This window comes from Nicotiana tabacum, chromosome 1 (genome assembly GCF_000715075.1).
Source record: "Nicotiana tabacum cultivar K326 chromosome 1, ASM71507v2, whole genome shotgun sequence".
Lineage (NCBI taxonomy): Eukaryota > Viridiplantae > Streptophyta > Magnoliopsida > Solanales > Solanaceae > Nicotiana > Nicotiana tabacum.
This window is the reverse complement of record NC_134080.1, coordinates 205,009,668-205,032,889: the sequence shown is the minus strand read 5'-3', so window position 1 is coordinate 205,032,889 and position 23,222 is coordinate 205,009,668. Positions and strand designations below refer to the sequence as shown.

Below are 23,222 nucleotides of genomic sequence, written 5' to 3'. Positions count from 1 at the left end.
TTATGTTTTGGGACTGGTTGGTATGATTGGTTGGGGTCCCGGAGGCCTCGGGTAGATTCCGGATGGTTAACAGATCAAAGTTGAAATTTAAAGAAAGACTGAAGCAGCTGATATCTGGTTTAACCGCACCTGTGAGGTTTTGGCCGCAGGTGCAGAGCCGCAGAAGCGGCTAGGAGGGACGCAGATGCGGTGCTGAGCCAGAAGTGAAGAGACCGCAGATGCGTTCATGTAGCCACAGAAGCGGGATCGCACCTGCGGTGGTTGAGGCGCAAAAGCTGAAAGGTCAGCCTGGTGAGAAACCGCAGAAGCGGTCAAGTGACCGCAGGTGCGGAAATGCTGGGGGCAGTAAGGTTCTTTTAAGTTGGGGGTTGGGTTCATTTCAACCTCATTTCTTCCATTGGAGCCGATTTTGGAGCAACTTTGAGGTGCCATTTTCGTCATCAAACATGAGGTAAGTCAATTCCACCCCTTGTGAGTTAAATACATGATATTATTAGGGATTTGAGCAAGAAAAATTTGTAGAAACTTGGGGTTTTGGTGGAAAGACCTAGGATTGGTATTTTTTGATTTTAACCATGATTTTGGGCATGAAATTGAGAGTAAATTATATATTTGAGTTCGTGAGGTTATGAGTAAACTTTATCTTCGAAAGTTTTTTGAATCCGGGCACGTGGGCCCGAGGGCAATTTTGTCAACTTTTTGATCTGGGTTAGGAATTGTTATAAATTGGATTGTAATGAGTAATTGGATTGTGGGAAACTATGAGTTTGTTATTGTCGATCTGTAGCCATGGCCAAATCTGTTCGCCTACTCCCTCTTCACTTCAGATCTATTCTCTTCGCTTTAGAAAGTCCACCATCGCCACCAAAATGGCTGGTATGACGATTGCCTTGATGGAATTGAGGGAGAAGAGAGATGATTGAGAATCTTGTTGATAGAGAGAGAGAGAAGGAATAGAGTGAGAGAAAGAACATAACTGGCGTATTTCACGCCTCAATGGTATATACAAATTTTATATATTTTTCGGCTATTATTTTTACAGCGGCTATACAATGTCATTTTCCAATAGTATTATTCAATCTTACTTTATTAAAGTTATAAATAACATTTTGATAAGTGAATATATATTTAGTAAAAATTTTAAAAATTGACAAACATATGGTTTATTAAAAAATTCCTATGAGAGAATTATTTTAGTAACACATGCTAGTTATTTTCGTAGTAATCTATGAATATTTATTTGTTGATACACGTTGTCAAGGTTAATTGAATTTAACAATTATATATAAAAATCAATATGATACCTAAATAATGATATGTTTTATTTAAATTTAAATTATTGAATTAATATTTCAAATTAGAAAACGATATAAGAAATCTTGACATATGAATATGAAGAACAAAGAGGTGATTGATACATTTCAATAATATTTGATAAGAAAGTGATACAACCCATCATTTAAAGTAAATAAAAACAAATACACTTCATAGTTATATTACATATTCCATTTCACGAGAAGATCCCTAATATTTCTAGACATTTTTTTTGAAGAACATTCTATATAAAGTCTTATAAGTATGAGTATAAAAATTATATATTAATATGTTGGTTTGGTTCAATTTTTTTTTTTTACTCAAAATCAAACCGAATCAAACCAAAATCAATTGAATTTTAAAATTGAATTGGTTTAACTTTTTGGTTTTGTACGAGTTTCTGGTTCAGTTTGGACAGCTCTAGTACGAGGGAGGCAAGGTTTTATTTTGTTTGTTGACGTTGAAAGCCATCTTGGCATTTTAGCTCGTTTGAGACATGTCTACTTGAATTTCCAATCAGTTTTAATTTTAAATAACTAAAGATTTTTTTTAATGATTTTTAAATTGAAGTGGTAAAAAGTAATTTAATATCTTTGGTAGAAACAAATTCAAGTTTGGTGACCTATGGAAAAATTAACTTAGCAATTCACAAATAGTTTTATTTTTAATATGATAGAAATACTTTATAACTTTATTTTTACAGGATTTTTTTTTATTTTAATATGACAAAAAGTAAAAATTTACTATTTTGGGTAGAAAAAACTTAAGTTGGGTAGCCATTTGAAAAATTAACTCAGCAATTCACAAATAGATTTGCTTAATGTGGTAAAATATTTTTTTAACTTTGATGTATAGCAAAAAATATTTAATTATTTTAACGAAAAAGTAAATTTTTGATATTATTATTGGAAAAACAAAGTTTGATGACCATATATAAATATTGACATTTCATTTTTTTTCCGCACAAAAAGCTTGTTATATAAAAGAACCAACAAAAAAATAGTAGGAAATTTCGTAAGCTAAAGGTACAACCCCATCAAGCAATAGAGCCATAGACCAATAAAAAGAAGCTTGGTTCCAATTTTTTCAGGGGAAAGGGTTTTAGGTTTAACAGAGCTGCCATGGAAGAACATCTAGTGGAAGACGAATCAGGACACAATCCGAGGATACGAGGTAGACACATCAAGAAAAGAGCCCTCAAGAACAAATCTCTCACTGTCTCTTTTGATAAAAAAGACCTCAAGTACCCTTCTTCTATGAACTTTTTCCTTTTTTGTGCTATGCTTGTTGTTTTTTGATTTGTTAATTTGAATTTAATAAAATTTGGGGTGTAGGGATTTTGTGACTGGTTTTCATAAGAGAAAGAAGAAGAGGAGAAAAGAAGCGCAACAGCAATTGGAAGAAGCCCATAGGAGGAAACGTATTGAGGCCCGTAAAAAGGTTCAATCTTTATCATACCCTTTTGAATTCATTGGCTTTAATTGCAATTTAGTAGTCGGATAGTATTAAAAACTTAATATTATCTAGTAGCAAAATGGGTTGGAAGTGATGGACAAATAACTGGGGGAGGTAGCAGGTACCTAGTGGAATAGTTGAGATGCGCGTAAGATGGCTCGGACACTACTGTTAATTAAAAAAAAGTGATGTCCTGATAATGACCATCTTACAATTTGATAATTTTGAAAAAAATGATAAGTTTTACTTTAGGATATACTGCCCTGTGATATGGTTATTGCGTATTGTGTGCCTCTGTGTGGTTGGAGATTGTGAAACTAGGGAATAAGATGGCATGACTTTGAAAAGCATATTGATTGCTCTGTTTATGGCTTCTAAAGCAAAATGTATGTCAAGGGTTTTAGAAATATAAAATGGGGTTTCAGCTGAACAAGTAAAATTGTGAGTTTAATAATGACTCGGGCTCTCTTTTTCTGCGAAATAGCAGATTTGAGGAGGCTCATTCAAGAAAGGCAGAAATAGACTGAATAATACTCCAGTAGATTAGTAGTTAGGAATCCCCTAACCGGGAGCCTAACAATGGCTGTTTCCACCTTCATCTTTTTGTGACTCAAAATTCCAAGTTCACGGGCTCATATTTATGGGAAAAACCTGATGTTACCACGTTGGTCAGATATTGATTGACTGCTTTATAAGGCATACATTTCAATGGATAAAGAATCTGTTTCATTATTTTGAGTTCTTAAGTTAAGTAGTGGTAGTCTTATGCTTAAGTTAAGGGTGATTTGTCAATTAGCATTAGGGAGTGCTCATTTCCGATCAACTAGATAATCATGTATACACAAATATCCACTCTTAATGCCGAGAACATCTAGAAATAGATAACGAGGAACAGTGTGCGTAAAAAAATTGACTTACTTTTTATACTTCTTTTTTCTTCCTGAGATTGGCACATGGTTAAATATATTTACTGCTTTTGAAGTTCCTGGCTGTTTCAGTGATTGCCTCGAATTTGCTTTCTTTATAATGGTGATCATTCAAATGGTTGTTAACTTTTTGATTATGGGTAAAGTGCCTTAATGCCTTTTGTCCTCCTGACTGTGTGAGTATCAAATTTGTTTCCAGCGCAACAGTGCAGTTAGTAAGTGATCATTAAATTAGTTATTACTTTTATTACTAATAGCCGTGTTAATATAATCGGAATACTCATGGCGGCTTAGCTTACTTTTTCTCTTGCTTTTACAGAGAAAGGAGGAAAGAGAATTTGCCATCTTTGGTGGAGCTCCACCTGATTCAGGTGCTGCAGCCGATGAACCTGATGAGGAACTTGATGATGTAGAGGAAAATGAGCCTAATGCCACAGTCTCAGGTATCTCCTAATGAAATTACTGCAGACTTATGTTACTCGGACTCGGGTGCAGATCTAGAGGTCGGATTCTTCATCACATAAATTTTAGGATTTGGGAGTATGAATAAAATGCGGATACGGGTGGTGGAATACAACCAACAAATGTATATTATGACATATATAAGTATATACTTCGATTACTTAAAGTTATTGAACTAAAACTAAGAAAATTTAGTTCTTTATAAATACCTAATATTTTATGCATAATATATCTCGTATAATAGCAAAGCATTCTCATAATTTATATGATTATATATATGACATAAACACACAAAATCAAACCAAATACCTAATCAATCTATACTTCTTGTTCATAGATGTAGTCAAAGCACCAAAGATAAGTTGGCCAAATCCGCCGTGGATCCCACACACACCCATGTCGTGTCTACAGGGGTGTGGCAAGGATTTTGAAGAGTCTGCGCAGCATAGCTGCAAACTTATTTGTTGCTAACTTCTATCCAGAGCTCTCCTTGGGAACAGTCCCATCCTCATCGGAAAAGTTTCAGATTCCTATTGTGGGGGGTTTCATTTAATAGTCATCAACTTAAATGTAAATACCTTAAGATGCTGTGCAAGATAGGTAAAGAATAGAAACTTTTATTGGGAATATCAAAGGCAGAACACAGTTAACAGTGGCAAGGGGAAGGTTTAGAAACATAGGCACCCTTCGTTGGCTCTCCTGGCGTTGTGACATCACATGATAGAATCATATACATAGCTGCTTTACTTCAGTCTATGCAGAAAATGAGAACTCTATATTATAATCATTGACGGATATGCCTTTTAGCATTTCCAACCCTCCCCCATTTCTCCATAATGGAGCCATTTTTTGGCAAAATGTTGCTCCAATGCTCCCCCATTTTTGCCCCCAAAATGGGGGATGAATAGTGTTACTCCAAATATGGAGAGACACTATTCATCTCCTCCATTACTATTCATCCTTACTTTATTATTATTTTTATTATTTAACTCTTTTAATTTATCTCTTTATATATACCTAATTATGTTTATGTAATATCTTTATAATATTAATTTTACATCTTAACTTTGGCGTATAATTTTGATAAATTAATTTTCGTGCATTTATTATTTTAATGTAAAATTGTACATTAATTTTATTATAAGTTATAATTGTACAAAAAATATATAATCATCTCAAAAAATGAATAGAGGATGAACGTGATCTTAATGCACCAATTCAAGATGATTGGGGATGTCCACCTCCAACGATGGAAATGGTAGTAGATGAAAATCACTGATTTGAGCAATTTTTTGCTCGACACAAAAAAATTAAGGACAAAGATGCTCATTTTGCACTTCGTAATGCATTAATAGATCATTTATGGGAGCATACTGGAGGTGGAAGTTGAATATTTATGTAATATTTAATATGAATTTTACGGTATATCGTATAACCCCTTTAGAGTATTGATGGAACATGATAGAACGTTCATATTGCCTTGCCCTCTGAAAAAATTGAACTTTAAACAAATTTTTTTGATTCAACCATCTCTTTGTCTACTTGAATCGGATATTTTGAATACCAACTAAGATTTAGAATACTAATAAATCACATAATATCCCCAGCTATTTTTTTCTCTTTTTTGAAATTTAGAAATAGTAAGCGATTCCGTAAGGGATTTCTGACGTAAGTTATTTATCTTATTATTAATCAAGGATTTCTTATATTAAATTTTTACCATAATGTAATATGTATTTAATTATCTTGTATTTCAATGATTTCGCTTTTATTTGAATTATTTGTCAATATATATAATCTATAATATTTGCTTACAAATTATATTATTTAAAAATTTATGGTATAAAATAATTTTATATTAAATTATATGCGATGAATATGTAAAAAAGAAAAAAAGAAAGAATTTCTTTAATAGAAATAAGAAAATAAAATTTAAATAAAAGATATTAATATAATATTGAAGAGAGAAGAATGTAAAATGGAATATTCTTTTATGGAGTAAATAATGGAGTAATGGTTGGAGTAACTTTACTCCATTTTGGAGGAGAAAATGGAGGCAAGGGTTGGAGATGGCCAATAGGATATTAGACATTGAGCTTCGGAAATATTCTGAGAGTTAATTTTGCTCCCGTACTCTTGGATCTTTCTTGTGCAACCATTGATAGTGGTGGTTGAAAAAACTCTAGTATTAGTTACAGATACGTGCGACTGAGGAAAAAATGGTATTGTGTAAGGGGTTTGTCCTCCGGTCACAACGTAAAGTTAACTTGATAGTAAGGATATATGTAGTAGTAGGGGCTTAATTAACAGTCTAAGCATGATTAAGATCTAGGAAATTAACCTGTGTATTGATTTTTGCTTCTTGTTAAAAGGGACTACAACATATGACAATGGTGATGTGCAAGTCATCGTGACAATGAGCGAGATCTCTCGCGAAGAAGACTTCCCAGCTCAAGTGCCACCATTACCTGTGCTTCAACATGATGGAGAAACTAAAAGCCACAAACAAAACATTCCGGTAATTAAGAAGAAACCATTCAAGAAAGTTGCAAAAAAGAGATCTCGGCCCAAGCCACAGAATAAGAGAGATAGGAAGAAAGGTAAAAAGAAGAACAAGAAGCACACATGAAATCTCTTTTCAGTTCAAAAAAAGGAGAACAAGCAGCAGTAGCAATTTTGTTTCCCTATCCTTGGCTCCTTCACCTCCTAATGAAAAAGAGAGAAAAATGTCTCACCCTCTTGTAGAGATGCTCTAACCAGTGACGCCTTTTTATTTATGCGAATGTTGTTAGTGTATTTTCTAGTATCTTGCTTATGTTATGACTAAGGTTTTTTCAGAATGATTAATCTGGGCAGTTAATTTTGTCAATTGATTATTTATAAGATCTTGCATTTGAATTATTCTTACTAATTACATGATACACTTGGATTTCTTTTCCGCAAGGTACCACAGCTACTGTTTTTAGCCATGCTAAATGTTGTCAGTTTTTGTACATCAGGGAATTATTGGACCAGGACTGTTGTAATTATGCAAAAAAATTGCATAAATATGATACTTTTTGGGGTGATCTTTAATTTTTTACCCCCGCTTGCCCCATCGGCGGAACTTCAAGGTTAAAAGTTAAAAGTGTTGTCCACCATGAGACAAGCGAGGGGCAGTAATTATTAAACATGAAATGAGCAAGCGGGGGAAAATACTTGTTAAATTTGAAGTTCAGCCTATGGGCAAGCGAGGACAAAATTCAAGACCGACGGTATCTCTTTTTCAAATCTTGGGTCTTTTAGTCTTTCTCATCATTGGTGAAAGCTTCTCAAAAAAGGAAGATGAAGTTATAACTAAATAGGAGTAGTTCATAAAGGATTATTATTACATAACTCAATAGCTTCGCATGCCCCTTTAGTTAGTCTTGGATCAAAATGTTATACCCTTGGCACCTTTTTCTTTGGGTTACCTGGTCGGTGCGCATATCGGAATCTTTTAATTGATCCGATTAAAGGGAAAAGTGCTTCAAAGCAAAAAAAGTTCATTTTTAGAGCTTGTACTCGAGACCTTCTGTTAAGTCTATACTCTGGGCACTCATTTTCATTTTAATGCCACCCAGCGACAAGATCATTAGCTAATGTTAAATAAATAACACATCTCACAACTTCTTATGTATGTTTTAGTGGACTAGTTATTTTTGGTACAAATCACTGAATAATAAAACTGGCTACACGTGTCGTTTGTATAACAAGGAGAGTTAAGTTGATAATTTAATCCATGTTTACTTCTTGTTCCCCCAAGAGTCAAGAACGTAACTAGAGGAAATGAGGAATAGCTGAATTTACTTTCTAGCGCAGTCACTTTTAGGAATGACAACGTGGCGGTGCAAGTTTAAATTGTTGCGGGGCGAGTTTAAGGTCATGCGGTAGAGTTTAAATTTTAAAAAACCATTAGAGGGGGTGGTTGCAGCCTTGCAAGTAGTGGTGGCAAAATGGTTAAAAGAAAATAGTTAACCACCCATATTATTCACTAAAATATGGGTTGGATAATGAACTTTTTAAAAATGGATCAAATATAGATAAGAATCATACTATCCATTTAGAAAATGGATAACCAATGAGTTTAACTTTTACATTTGTAAAGCCTCAAATTAGGGGTTCCTCAAGTTTGAGAGACGAGAAATTCTCCCAAAAAGTGATCATATTCAAGAAGTCATGGATAATATGGTTACCCATATTATCCGTTGATTAACCCATTTTTTATCCGTATTAAATATGAATCGGGTCGAATAATTTATTCGCTTTTTCATTGTCCGTTTTCAATCTAAACCATATCCGACCCAACCTGTCCGTTTACCACTCCTAGTTGCAGGTTTAGTTGCGGATTTGTTGCGTGTAACAAAATAAGTAGTTAAGGATTTGCAACTGAAAGCTTATCTTACACACATTTGATTCTTACACAAACAATTTTTTGTACGTAGCTACTAAATATTACAAATTTTATGATAATAATCTAGAATCTTAAATATGTAACTTCCACAAAGTACTTTTGAGGGAAAAGAAAGTTTCGCAAAACAAATATGTATTCTTACTAATTTTTTGATATGAGAGTTTGAAGCCTGCAAGCTAATTAATTAAGAAAATTTTACCTCATATAGCAAAGTTTTACACCCTATTTATTATAAATAAAAACTCTTTTAAATTATTATTTTCTATAGTTATCTTTTAGATTTTATAGCAAAATATAGTTATGGTCACTTTCTACCGTTAAGCCATTAAATACGCTGTCTAATATTTTTCTCTCTCATTCTTTCAGTTTATTCTCTCCCAAAATCACCGTATAGTATCTTATTTCTCTCTCCACGATCTCTCTCTCCTCTCTCTAGGCGACATGGAGACCTAGCCGCTACCATGGCCGTTTTCAATAGTTTTTGCTCAAAATTTCTCTCCCCAGCTCTCTCCTTTATCAGCGCCATTGTCTCCCTCAATTTTTTATTTTTTTGCTCCAAAAAGTTATGGTAAGTGTTAAAGTTTTTGGGTTTTTGACCGGTTAAAGCTTCTTCTTTTTCTCTTCAACAGTTTTTTTTTAAAATATTCACCATTGTTAGGTTTTCTGTAGAATACCCACTAAAGCATTCAATTTCGAAGGGCCATCTTTCGATACTATAAAAGCTTTGTTAGGTTTTCTGTAGAATACTCACTAAAGCACTTAATTTCGAAGGGCCATCTTTGGATCACTTAAGAGGAACCTGTATTTGCAGGTTCATCAGCAACCATTGAAGTCGAAAGGAGAACAAAAATACGCAGTGACCTTAATTGTAGATGTATTTATATGTATTCGAGTCCGAATACATTGATTTTTATTTTGTACAGTGGTTTTCTCTTCTTGTATTAAGATGTATTCATATGTATTTGAAAAAACATACACTGATTTTTATTTTGTACAGTAATTTTTGACTATTGTATTTAGATGTATTTATATGTACTTGAGTTCATACAACAACAGTTTTAAATACATTGTTAGTTCTATCATTTTGATGTCATTCATCAATTAGTTATGCATTCAATCTAACTGTATTCATCTGTATTTTCAACCTAACTATATCTATCTGTATTTAAAATAACCAATACAGTGAAATACAGTAAAATACTCTCAATACAAATAAAAAATTAATGAATACAACCAATGAAATATACTCAATAAAGCAGTAATACCATATATTAGGAATAAATAAAATATTGTGAATACAAAAATAAACTTGAATACATTGAATATAACTGTTAGATACAATAGAATACAAGTACTAGGTTTATTATGAAATATGCAGGCAGTAGGTTACTATTACATGTTGTATCCGACATAAATACATGATGCATTCATATACAGAAAATCGAATACAAACACTAGGTTTATTATAAACCTCGAACAATGTCAGGAAAAAAAAAAATTCGAACTATATCAGAAAAAAAGAGGGATCGAAACTCTGAATAATGCTCTATTTTTTGGTGTTTAGCGTCTGATAAATCTTCTCATTAATTGGATTGATAATGCTGTATATTACAATTGATTTAGATGAGTTATATTAAGAGTGTATCCCATTAAATTAACAGCTTTCCGTTATTAAACAACTGGAGAGACCTATTATTACGTTGTATTCATGAATATATGGTATGAATACATGTGAATATAGCGACTGACAGCTGGACTGCTCTATTTTTTAGCCGATATTTGCTACTGTATTTGTGAATACAATAGCTCGAATACATCAATACATTACCATAACAACTAAGAGATAGCTACGGAAAGTAATTATGTATATGGTAGCTATAGAAAATTAATGGAATAGCCACTAAACAATAGTCATTTCTGAAAATTTCTCTTAAATTATAGGATCTTAAATTTCGAAGCTAAAGCTAAAATCATTCCGGTGTAAGAAAAATAACAGCAACAATGCATATAAAGGTCTCTCTCTAAGCACATACTATATTCTATATACAATGCAAAAATAAATGTTAGAGAAGAGAAAAAGTGAGTATATTAATTAGCAATTCACTGTCTATATAATTTTTTTTAAAAAAAAAATCTAAAGAATAGAGATGAATGACCTCTCAAGTTAGAAAAAGATATACCACCCGGGGCGGTGCAAGACAGGTTTATGCGGGGCGGGTTGAAAATAGAAAAACTTGTTATGCGGGACGGGGCAGGACAGATTGAAATCTTTACGGGTTAAGGTTCAACCCGCTCCGCAACCGCCCCACCCATTGCCATCTCTAGTCACTTTCTTTCTTCATTTTTATAAGTCACCTTTTGGGCAGTCATGTTATAGTAGGAGTTGGTTTTGTTACATTAGAGCAACATTTACATTGTAAGTATATTATTATGTGTTTTAATATAGTTTACTGTAATAGAAAAGTGTCAACAAGTGCTCCTAAAAATAAACTTTCAAAATAATTCGGTATATTATGTGTAAAAATAAATTTTCAAAATAATTCGGTATATTATGTGTAAAAATAAAATTTCAAAATAATTCGGTATATTATTATGTTTTAATATAGTTTACCGTAATAGAAAAGGGTCAACAAGTGCTCATAGAAATAAATTTTCAAAATAATTCGAGCTCCTCTTTATTCTATTTGTGTTCAACGGAAGAACCACCTCATTTGTTTGCACTTAATAGAGGTCTGAATCTTAATCATTCAGATCTCAGATATTAAGTGCATTTATTTTTAAAGTCTAAATCTTAATTATTCAGATATTAATCATTAAGTATGTTTGTTTTTTACTTCACAACCACTTAATGAGTCTGAATAGGTCTGTATGATTAAGATCTATAACAGAGACTTAATTTCATTAAGATGCTATCATCCATATTCATTATTAACTGCCGCCATCGCCTTCCATTATCAACTACCACGATGCCACCCACCACCACCATACTCAACCACCACTCCCACAACCATCATTCTCAACCACAACCAAAACTCATCCACCTCAACTACCACAACTAACCACCCCATCACCATCAACAAGCATAGTCGACACTCCCCATCATTATAAACCACCACCACCACCCGCCATTATTAACTGTCACCACCCACCACACCATCCTCAATCATAATCGTCACAACTATCAATCACCACTAATTACTACACTAAACCACCACCACCAACCAAAACTACCACCAACCATCGCCTCTTGTCGGTATTCACAAACACTACCGCCACCAGCAACTATCATATTTTAAAAAATTATATATTTTATTGATAGAATATTAGATTAATTAGTATTTCATTTGAATTTTATGTTTATCAATTTCTAAATAAAGATAAATTTTATACATTAAAATGTTAAAAAATAAACAGTCTTAATTATTTAGTATTCAGATCTTAGTACACATCTTAATATTCAGATGTATATTTAGATTCAAATATCTTAATTTTAATACACATCTTAATTCAGACATGTATTCAAATTCAAATATTTAAATCTTAAAAAAAACAAATGAGGCCTTAACTCATAACCATAAATCTTCGCATACTTTAGCCATGTCCTTACACTAACCTATTGAAGATTACCATTTCAAATAGCATATTTCCAATTTATCGATTGTTTTGACTACTTCCTGGTTAAAGTTAAAAAATGATAATTTATCTTTAAAAACTAAGGCCTCATTTGTATTTTTAAGATTAAGACATCTGAATCTGAATATACATTTGAATATATTAAGATGTGTATTAAGATCTGAATACTAAATAGTTAAGACTGCTTGATTTTTAACATCTGAATATATAAAATTTATCTTTATTTGAAAATTAATAAACAAAAAATTCAAATGAAATACTAACTAATCTAATATTCTATCAATAAAATATATAATTTTTTAAAATATGATAGTTGTTGATGGTGATGGCTTACGGGTGAATGCCAACTAGAGGCGGTGGTTGGTGGTAGTTTAGGTTTATGATGGTGGTTCATGCTAGTAGCTAGTAGTGATTGGTAGTGGTGGCGATTATGATTGAGGATGGTGGTAATGGGTGGTGATAGTTAATAATGGCGGGTGGTGGTACTAGTTGTGACTGAGGAAAGTGGTGGGTGGGTGGTGGTAGATTATAATGATGGGCAGTACCGGCTGTGGTTGATGCCGATGATGGGGTGGTCGGTTGTGGTAGTTGAGGTGGATGTGTGTTAATTATAAGTGAGAATGATGGTTGTTGGAGTTGTGGGGATAGTGGATGGTGACGGTCAATAATGGTGACGACTATGATTGAGGATGATGGTGGCGTTGTGGTGGTGGTGGCATGATGATAATTGATAATGGTAGGCGGTGGCGGCAGTTAATAATAAATATGCGATAACATCTTAATGAAATTAAGTCTTTGTTATAGATCTTAATTCATATACACATATCCAAACTCATTAAGTGATTGTAAAGTAAAAAAACAAACACACTTAATGATTAAGATCTGAATAATTAAGATTCAGACTTTAAAAACAAACACACTTAATGTCTGAGATCTGAATGATTAAAATTCAGACCTTCATTAAGTACAAATAAATGAGGCCTAAAGGAACGATTTGGAAACACAATTGAATAAATTAGAAGATGCAAATTTCATCATTTCAAAAGTATTGAACTCCATTTTAAAGATTCTATATCTTGTTTTAATCTTTTAAAAAAATGGACAAGAAGCCCAAGAAGACAAACCCTAAATTCAAGAGGACAAAATCACAAAATCATAGTTGCTTGACATATAATTTTTACGTACGGATTGAGTGTCACCTATCCCAATGAAATGGTGACAACATATTAAAAGGGTCCACATAATATTCCATTTGTCGTGGGACAAAAAATAACATTGTATAATTTTTGGACAAAAAATAGACGGAGGTAAATGTAAACTATTTACCAAATGATAAAGAATATCTTTGTTCCGTATTATTTTAAATTTTAATTTATATCTTAAACCGTACTAATCCCTCCATTTCAAATTAGATGTAGTACTTTTTTTTAGTTCGTTCCAAAATAAATAATACATTTCTAAATTTAGAAGTAATTTAACTTTAAATTTTCATTTTATCTATTGTACTATTAATTAGAAATTTTTATAACCGTACAAATATTATGGCCCCACAAAAAACTTTAAGACCAAGTCAAACAACCTCGTTTAACTTGAAACAGAGGGAATAATAATTAACATTGTTTGGTTCATAGTGGTAAAAATCTTTTCAATAGATCCAGAGGGGGCAAAGCCAAAGAGAGGCAGCCATCAAAACAGTAACCTTTTTAACAGTTAGTAGAGAATCCAAAGATCTTCCTCGAACTTTCCGCGAAACCACTCAACCATTTCTCTCTTCTTTTAATTTTCCCGCTTTGTCTTTTCACTTTCATCTTCAGTTTCTTACTTTATTTTCTCCTCCTTTTAATCTTCTTTTTTGCAGTTAGAATCGGATTCGCTTGGAGCAAATATTTTAGTAACTGAAAACAGTTGAAAAATCAGATCCCAATACGAGAAAAATGCAGAGGAGTGGAGAAAAACGTACACTTGATGTTAGCACTAATGAGGAAAGTCAACCTGATAGGAAAAGACCAGCTCTTGCCAGGTATTTTACCATATTTCTCTTTTTTATTTTTTTGTCGTTCCAATTTGTGACAAAGTTTCACTTTTAAAATTTATGGTTGTCATAACATTTATGTGACTATAAACCGGTCATTAAGGGTAAACTGAGAACAATAATAATATGTCTATATTATCTTATGTAGGGTCTGACGAGTATAATGTGTAAGCATACCTTAGCCTATCTTATGGTAGAGGGTTGTTTCCAAAGACCCTCGGCTCAGGAAGATACACGGATAAAATGAGAAGCTTAAAGTTAATTGTTTCAATTTATAAAAATATGTCATGTTTTTGTAAAAGACTAAAAAGAAAAGTGTATTACATAAATTGTGACAGAGGGAGTAATATTTTGTGTCATATATTAGGTATTAGTCTATTTTAGATGGATTTTTCTTGCACACCAATATATATTATGTACTCCCTCCGTCCCAAATTAGTTGTATGTCAACTTTGACCAATATTTTAAAATGTATTTTTTCATCCTATTAACATGAGAAAAATTGCAAGTATAGATTTTGAATATTTTAATTTTAGTTTTAAAATATTGAGTTGATCTAATTCAATTTAGATTCGAAGATTAGTCAAATTGACTCTCGAGACGCGAAACATGACAACTAATTTGGGACGGAGGGAGTACCTGGCAACATAGGTTTTAGTGCTTCTTTTTTTCTATATATGTGCTGAGCTAATTTTGGCAATGGGGTAACAATGAGACACCAAATTGTATTTTTATCAAATAGTGTTAATTATGTCTCAATAGTAGGTAGTGTTTAAATTTGGAGAAATTTGTGTAGATGCTTACTAAAGACGTTACACGAATTGTTGTGGAGAGTGAAGGCTGGGAGTGCTGGTAGCATAATGGGGTAGTGGGTAATAAATTTGTTACGAAAAGTTATAATCTTGATGGATATGTTTGTGGTATCATCATGAAGACCATTGAGAACAATTTGATGGTTATTTGTCAATTGAGGGAATGGAGAGTTAATTTTGGCGTGCTAACTAGCTTATTCTTGTTTTTTTGGATTCTCCTAGTAAAAATCGAAGCATTCATATAGATATGGTGCATTATTTGAAAAGGTTCATATTGCTGTCTGCTGTATTATGGCTCAATTAGTTAAGTGTAATATATGGACTGGTGTCTCCTGAGGAAGTCAATTGAGGTGATCTGAGCTACATTTGTGAACGTTGCCACCTCTTGTTGCCAGTATCTTGCAAAATGGATATGGTATGATTGATTGCCACAGTACTATAGGTTCGTCTAAGTTTGAGCTTTCAACTCAACTGTCAATAGATTAGCCGTACATCGCAAAGAGATGAATCTTAGCCCCTCTAATTTGCAACCATGAACATACATGAGCATCTCAAGAACAATTGTTTTGAATCCTCAAAAACGCTTTGGCATCTCGGACCGTCCAATTGACTGATGCCTCTTTCGCAGGCCTATTCTATGTGATGGTCAATCAACTATATAGTACTTTTTATTGTCACCATCTAGACTACAAAAATTTTCTTTTGAAAATTGGCAATTCTAGTCATAGGCTTTTGTAATGCTAAACAATATATTCATAGTTATTGGATGTGTAATATCCTGTGTTCCAATCAAACATGAAATTGTGTGTACTGGATTGTCTTACTCTTCCCTGAGAAGCTGAAATTCAATACCTATTTTAGCTGTAATTATAGCATCATTTGTTGAAAAGTATATGGTTAGTGCAGTGTTATCGTTGAAGCGCTAAAGGTGGACAGTCTGCAGAAACTTTGCTCATCACTGGAGCCAATTCTTCGAAGAGTTGTAAGACTATTAGGCCCTTTATAAATTCTCTTGCTGCTCATTGAATGTTAGGAACCACTATCTTAGTAATATCTAATCACCTTAATTCATGGTTGTTTCAACCACCCATCCGTTATACCTGGTAAAAGTATATGACTGCTGTGACTGTGTATCTAATTCTAGTATTAGTTGGAAGCTACAGATATTTACCTACTAGTGTATAAGTTTAAACCAAAAAAATGAAAAAGATGCAGAAAATTATGCCTAGACAAGCTAAATAGAACAAGTTATAGATATTTGAGCTCGATGCACCGCTTAGAGTTGATGAGTTATTGCAAGGGTTTATGGGACCATTTGTCCAATATGCATTGTTTTGGATTTAACTATAGCTGTTGTAGTCTCTATTGAAGTTCTCTCTCTCTCTCAACAGTAGTTGTCTCTCTCTCCCTCCCCCCTTGACCTTAATTTCAAGGTCTTAATGTGAATAATATTTGGGAATGGCTATTTTTTATTCATGTTGTGATGCATGGCATTGAAATATTTGGATCACGAATGTTTATTTACCAGTCCATGAACTGCTATATTGGAAAAAAAAAGCTGAAATGCTTATCTTTCCTGTTTTTTGTATTATTGCAAAATGCATGATCTTTCATTGTTGTTGCACTTGAACAAGATGTCTTCTAGATTTAATTGGTTCTTTTATCTTTATTTCTGGATATTCGTTTGTGCTCACTAGGTTAGTGAAGAAGTGGAGCGTGCGTTGGCAAAACTTGGCCCGGCTAAACTTAATGCAAGGTATGGCTTCACATATCTTCATTAGATGTTTCAGAACATAGGTTTGACTTACACACTATTTTCTAGGTGTTTACAATTAATCCATTGAGGATCATTTGACTCACTGTTGAAGTTATGAATGTTTACCTGAAAGGAGAGAGGAGGTTTTCATGGTTTCTGATGGACATATTAAATTTAAGCCAGGCTGGTACCGTTAGTTTTTTTAAAAAACAATATTGATGGTGTCTGGACCAGCTCACTCACACCTCGACTATTCTACCTTGTACCTGCTACCTCTTACCAACACAGATATCGGGTAACTTTTTCTGCCAAGGCGTGTGCAGATGAGAAGAAATCTCCTAGCGTTTTTTTGCTTCTGTTGGGATTTGAACCCTGGTCTCATATGATTTTCACCCGTTCTGTTGACCTCTAAGCCACACCCTTGCGTAGAGATGCACATGTTTTGTTCATATTTTTGCGCAGTTGTGTAGGTCGGGGTTGACCCCATCGGCCTAAACCTTGCTATGAGAACTGACACCTGCCTATCAATTACTTCCAAGAAAGCAGCCGGGTTCTAACTAGAATTTCGATATTGTTGGAATTGGTCTCGAAGAAGCGATTGCCCTGGTGCCCTTAGTTTTAGCAGCCATTCAGTATTGTTCTGGCGATCAATTTGTTGGTTACTGTCCAAGTTGTAAATTTTGTATTTGCATTAGTCATGCAATGATAGTGCAGCGAAATATCAAAGTTAGAATTGTCAAGAGTGGTTACGGAAAATCAGTTTGGAAAGGTATTAGAGAGTTAACATATTGTTTCTAAGTGGTTTCTTCAAGTCTTTCTAATGTTAAAGAGCTCTACAAGTAGTTTAGACATTAAATCATAATAAATGGAAATGGGCAAGGCATCAATCAGATTGGAATCATCTATTTTCCCTCACTTTAATATCTCTGTTGCTTCATAGGATTCACTCACCTTTAAGTACTTTCCATAGTATTTTATATGTGAATCTCTTCAAAGAGAAATTACTCATTGCTTCGGTGGTTTTATTGTAATTTGACACAGCTCCAAGCTTCAATTTGTTTATAATGTCACTGCTTGTGCTGAGTTTCATTTTCCATATTGTAAAGATTTATGGCTAGTCTTCCCACTGGATGCTGACTGTTTAATAGAATCAATGTTCCAAGAAATATTATGACTAACATTTGCATGTTACTAAAAAATATGCAATCTTGTTTCTTCCCCCAAGAATGTTGAATAGATCTGACTTTAAAAAAACTGTCTGCCATAAATTTGGATCAGAGCCTTGAGTTTATTGGCTAAACCCTTTGCCACTCGAGCAATTTCATCAGAAGCTAGAGTAATAACGCCTCTGCTTGTTTGAGTTCCCGTAGTAATTTTGCTTTATATGACAGTCCCTTCTTTCTTGATATTGAACAACTAAAATGTTATGCAGGGTTTCTCCAAACAGAATTGAAGGGCCAGATGGGAGAAATTTGCAGCTTCGGTTCAGGTCAAAATTGTCACTGCCTCTCTTTACAGGAGGGAAAGTAGAAGGAGAGCGGGGTTCTGCAATCCATATTGTCTTGCTTGACGGAAATACAGGCCATGTTGTAACATCGGGTCCAGAGTCTGCTGTTAAACTAGATGTTGTTGTACTTGGAGGAGATTTTAATAACGAGGATGATGATGGCTGGACTCGAGAAGAATTTGAGTCTCATATTGTGAAGGAGCGTGAAGGCAAAAGGCCGCTTCTTACAGGAGACTTGCAAGTGATATTGAAGGACGGTGTAGGTAGCCTTGGCGAGCTGACATTTACCGACAACTCTAGTTGGATTAGAAGCAGAAAGTTCAGACTAGGCTTAAAAGTCGTATCAGGTTCTCGCGAGGGAATGCACATTCGTGAGGCAAAAACAGAAGCCTTTAGTGTGAAGGATCATCGAGGAGAATGTAAGTCTATATTATGTCAAATTATGTGCCATTTTGTATGCAAATTACAATTATGTGACTGTCTTCTTCTTCAGTGTACAAGAAACATTATCCACCTGCATTAAATGATGACGTTTGGAGATTGGAAAAGATAGGGAAAGATGGATCCTTCCACAAGAGGCTAAATAAAGCTGGCATACATACGGTGGAAGACTTCCTACGACTCATTGTCAGAGACTCTCAGAGGCTCCGAAATGTAATAAATTAAACCCGTTGTGTTGGAGAATATAATATGATAATTGTGGTTGTATATTAACAATTTCTTTTTGTTTCATCACCTTATTGTCTCAGATCTTGGGAAGTGGAATGTCAAATAAGATGTGGGATGCTCTAGTGGAGCACGCAAAGACCTGTGTTCTTAGCGGGAAGCTCCATGTCTACTATCCTGATGATATGAGGAGTGTTGGAGTTGTTTTTAGCCATATCTATGAGTTGTGTGGTTTAATCTCTGGCGGACAGTTTCATTCTGTTGATTCTCTTTCGGAGAATCAGAAGGTTTGTAATCTTGAACTTTTCCTCTTTTGAATAATTGTCTTTCCCCAACTTGTTTGGGACTGTAGTTGTTATTGTTGTTGTCGATATTGTTTTACATAACTAAGTGTCTTTGATTCTTTTTTCTTCTTTTGAATGAGTTGTTATGGAAACATCGAACAATTTGTAAAAGAAAGAAAAAAGAAAATAATATGCTTCTCTAGTTGCTTGCAGTAAAAGCAGAGAAGAATTTATCTTTTCGAGCACCTCAAGAAAAATGTTTAAATTGTCATATTGGATACTGAAGTCAAGGAAATGGTTCTATTGAGCATGTTCTTAAATGGAATAAATCTTGTTTTTCGTTATTTGCACAGTCCAAGTCTTTCGACCCAACCATGCCTGGCCCAAAATTATTTGAGACCAAATCTTTTACTAAAACCATTTTAGCCTATCTAAATCCGACCCAACTCACCCAATCAGCTCCCTATTCTGATGCAGCTTGCACTCTTTCGTTTGTCTGTGTCATATGCTAAAATTTTGAAAGTAGTGTTGTTACTATACCATGTTTCAGTTGTATCAGTTTGACTTTGGATTCTTTGATTTCCCCTGTATGAAGAAGAGATTAAGCAAACATCAAAGTGTTCTTGCAGGAATATGTGGACACCTTAGTCAAGAAGGCATATGACAACTGGATGAATGTTGTTGAATATGATGGCGAATCTCTTTTAAGCCTTAATCAGAATCAAACCTCAGATGATCCTCAGAACCATTCAAATTCTTTTGATCTTACAACTGGCTCTCAGAACCATTCAAGTTCTTTTGATCATCAACTCAACCTACCAAATTTTCCTGCTTCAATTTCATCGGAGCAGCCTGCAATGGATCCAGGACGGAATATTGGAGGTATAAATATACATCAGATGCAAGATATTTGTCGGGTGCCTAAGATATGTTCATCTTGAAGTATGTTAAATTTGGCCAATTGCTTTGCTTTTACTGCTGTTTTGGCTTCTTACTGAGCTCTTTCAGTAACTCGATAGATAATTCATTGGTAGAAGAGGTGGGATCTAAATGATAAGAAACTTCTCCACCCTTCCAGAAACATAAGCCTGAGCTCTGAGGGTCAAATAATGCATTGGGCATACTTTGGCATGCCCTTCTTTCCTTATGTTTAAACATCAAGACTCAATTTTGTCCTAAACTTGTGATATTGTGGGGTTGCCTTAGGCAAATCTCACTTCAGAAGGGGAAGGGAAAGTTAGGGGCCATATAAGTGTGAGTTTATGATTCAATTTTTGAGGCGCCTTTTGGGTTGAAGCCCAAGGGGGCAAAACTGTGAGGTCTAAAAACCTTGAGGTGACCTAGAGGGGTCGAGCCAAAGTGGACAATACCTTGGCAGTTGTCTTGACAGTGACAGGTGGTATCAGAACTGGTACATTCCCTAGTACGGTGATGGGACAAACCTCAGTGAGAATGATGATCCCCTAATGGGGTTTTTTTTGGGGGGGTTGGTGGTGTGGAGGGCAGTGAGTGTAATGCACCATGGACTGCTAGCAATTGAACTCAAAAGACTGTTCGCTGTGGAACTTGCCTTGGGCAAATTGCACATCGGAATGGGAGGGGAAAGTTAGGGACCATACAAGGGCAAGTTCAGCATTCAACTGTTGAGGCGTCTTGTGGGTTAAAAGTCAAAGGGGATAAAACCATGAGGCTCAAAAGCCTTGAAGTGACCCAGAGGGATCGGGTCAAAAGCGGACAATACCTTGACACTTGAGCCCGGTCCGTGTCATCAAAATGCACTAATAGTTGAAGCAATGATGACCTGGTGTTTTACTCGTAAACCAACTTATAAACAACTATTTCCTTCCTTTTCTACTACTAAAATAATGCACAAGTCAAATTGACTGCTTAGTCACCGTGCCTAGTCAATTTGTCTCATAAAATGGAATATAGTCAGTTTCTTAAGCTACATATTTTACTGACATATTGTGACACATGAATAACTGCTCAACTATGCTAACTCATTGATATGCTATGACACCTACTTGTCTCTACTCTCTAACATAACATTTACCAAGTATTGCGCATATTCTCTGTTTTTCCAGGGTATAATGATAGCCGTACCGGTTCATATACCATACAGTCTCAGAATGCGAATCTAAGTGTCAATGAACAGTTAAATGGTGCTCCGTTTCCCCCTCAGAACCATCACTTTGTGGGCACGTCACAACAAACTCAGCCATCTGGAAGTGGGAGTATGCAGACCCTTCGCCCACCGGAGTCGTCATTTTCTAGCTTTTTTGCTGCTAGCATCCCTAATCCATCCTATAAGGGAGCTGATGACTTCTTTACGGAGCAAGAAATACGCATGAGAAGTCATGAGATGCTAGAGAACGAAGACATGCAACATCTTCTCCGTATTTTCAACATGGGTGGCCAGAATCATGCTTCTTCTAGTAGCACACAAGATAATTACCAGTATGGATCATCATACATGCCCAGCATATCTTCAACCTATGGTTTTCAAGAGGACCGCACACGTTCAGGCAAGGCTGTTGTCGGGTGGCTCAAACTTAAAGCAGCATTGAGATGGGGCATCTTTATCAGAAAGAAAGCCGCTGAGAAAAGAGCACAAATTGTTGAATTGGATGACACCTAGATTTGATTTTACACTTCTCACAACATCCACTTGGAGGCTGAATACACTTTGAATTTGATAAAATGAGTTGCTCGTGAGGTACGTGCGTGATGTGATGTTTGGGCTTACTCTGAGAAGCACTATTGCTCGGACGTGGAGTTTGGTCCAGCCATGAATATGCATCTGGTGCTAGTTTGAGCTCAATCTAACATCTGGAAGTGCACTTAAATTATCACAGCATATAGTCTGCATTATCATTAGTTAATAATGATTTTCACAGCATATAGCCTGCAAGTGGAAGACTACATCAGTGTTCTTGATTCTGACTGAAAAGTAGACCCAAGTTGAAAAGGATATCAGCTGCTCCTGGGAGAGATGCAAGTGATTTCATTTCTCTTTACTCAAGATTTATTCTGGCACTTGGTGTTGGTAATGCATGTTTCTACTATTTCTTTCCTTCCTTCCTGAGCTGACGATTTACCAGAAACAGCCTCTCTACCCTCCCAAGGTAGGGGTAAGGTGTACACACTACCTTCCCCAGATCCCCCACTTGTGAGACATCACTGGTTGTTGTTACTCAAGATTTTAGCTAGTATAATTGCGGGACATTTGCATCTATACCCGCTTTTTGGGTCACGTTTTAACTTATGCCCGCTTTGCAAAAAAAATTGCAAGCATACCCACTTTTTTCGGTTAACTTTAGCATACGGGGCTGAAGTAGCAAAGACAATCACGCAAAACTTCAACATTCTAGTAGATGGGCCTGAAGTAGCAAAAATTGCTGAATCAAGTGTGCTGAAGTTTTTGTTTGTAATTGCTGAATTTAAGCATAGTAACTGAAGTTTTGTTTTTTGTTTGTAATTGCTGAACTTAAGCATAATAGCTAAAATTTTGTTTTCTATTTGTTGAAGTTTTTGTTTGTAATTGCTGAACTTAAGTTGAAGTTTTTTTGTCCTGGATTCATTAGTTTTGTCATTAAGCTTTTTCAAAAACTTCAGCAGAAGATGCTGAAGTTATTTAGTTCATTTATAAAAACTTCAGCACTAAATGAGCCGAAGTTTTTTTGTCCTGGATTCTTTAATTTACTTATTTAGTTCATTTGTAAAAAATTCATCTAAAAGCTAAAGTTTTTTTGCCCTAGATTCATTAGTTTTATCATAAAGCTTTTTCAAAAACTTCAGCAGAAGATGCTGAAGTTATTTAGTTCATTTGTAAAAACTTCAGCACTATATAAGCTGAAGTTTTTGAAAAAGTTTTCTAACATACTAGATAAATAATCAGATTGCCAACAGTATCTAAATCATAAATTTTGGAAACAATTAACGT

At 34.6% G+C, this 23,222-nt stretch overlaps 2 protein-coding genes across 3 annotated transcripts; both read left to right on the top strand.

Moving 5' to 3' along the window:
* Window positions 1–2,388: 2,388 nt before the first annotated feature.
* LOC107810898 (uncharacterized) lies at window positions 2,389–7,055 on the top strand. The gene is made up of 4 exons (XM_016635761.2): window positions 2,389–2,557; window positions 2,649–2,754; window positions 4,015–4,138; window positions 6,530–7,055. Exons 1-4 carry the CDS (start codon window positions 2,436–2,438, stop codon window positions 6,784–6,786), a joined length of 609 nt encoding a protein of 202 aa, XP_016491247.2. The 5' UTR covers window positions 2,389–2,435; the 3' UTR covers window positions 6,787–7,055.
* Window positions 7,056–13,848: 6,793 nt separating this feature from the next.
* Window positions 13,849–22,858, top strand: LOC107810988 (calmodulin-binding protein 60 D). Of its 2 annotated transcripts, XM_075256067.1 has the most exons (9): window positions 13,849–13,931; window positions 14,081–14,242; window positions 15,973–16,048; window positions 16,764–16,822; window positions 18,255–18,748; window positions 18,823–18,983; window positions 19,079–19,282; window positions 19,909–20,161; window positions 21,364–22,858. In XM_075256067.1, the coding sequence occupies exons 2-9, from the start codon at window positions 14,157–14,159 to the stop codon at window positions 21,915–21,917; spliced, it is 1,887 nt and encodes a 628-aa protein (XP_075112168.1). In that variant the 5' UTR covers window positions 13,849–13,931; window positions 14,081–14,156; the 3' UTR covers window positions 21,918–22,858. The 2 variants fall into 2 exon arrangements, with proteins under 2 accessions (XP_075112168.1, XP_016491338.2); XM_016635852.2 differs by lacking the exon at window positions 13,849–13,931 and having other exon boundaries at window positions 13,938–14,242.
* The last annotated feature ends 364 nt before the right edge of the window (window positions 22,859–23,222 follow it).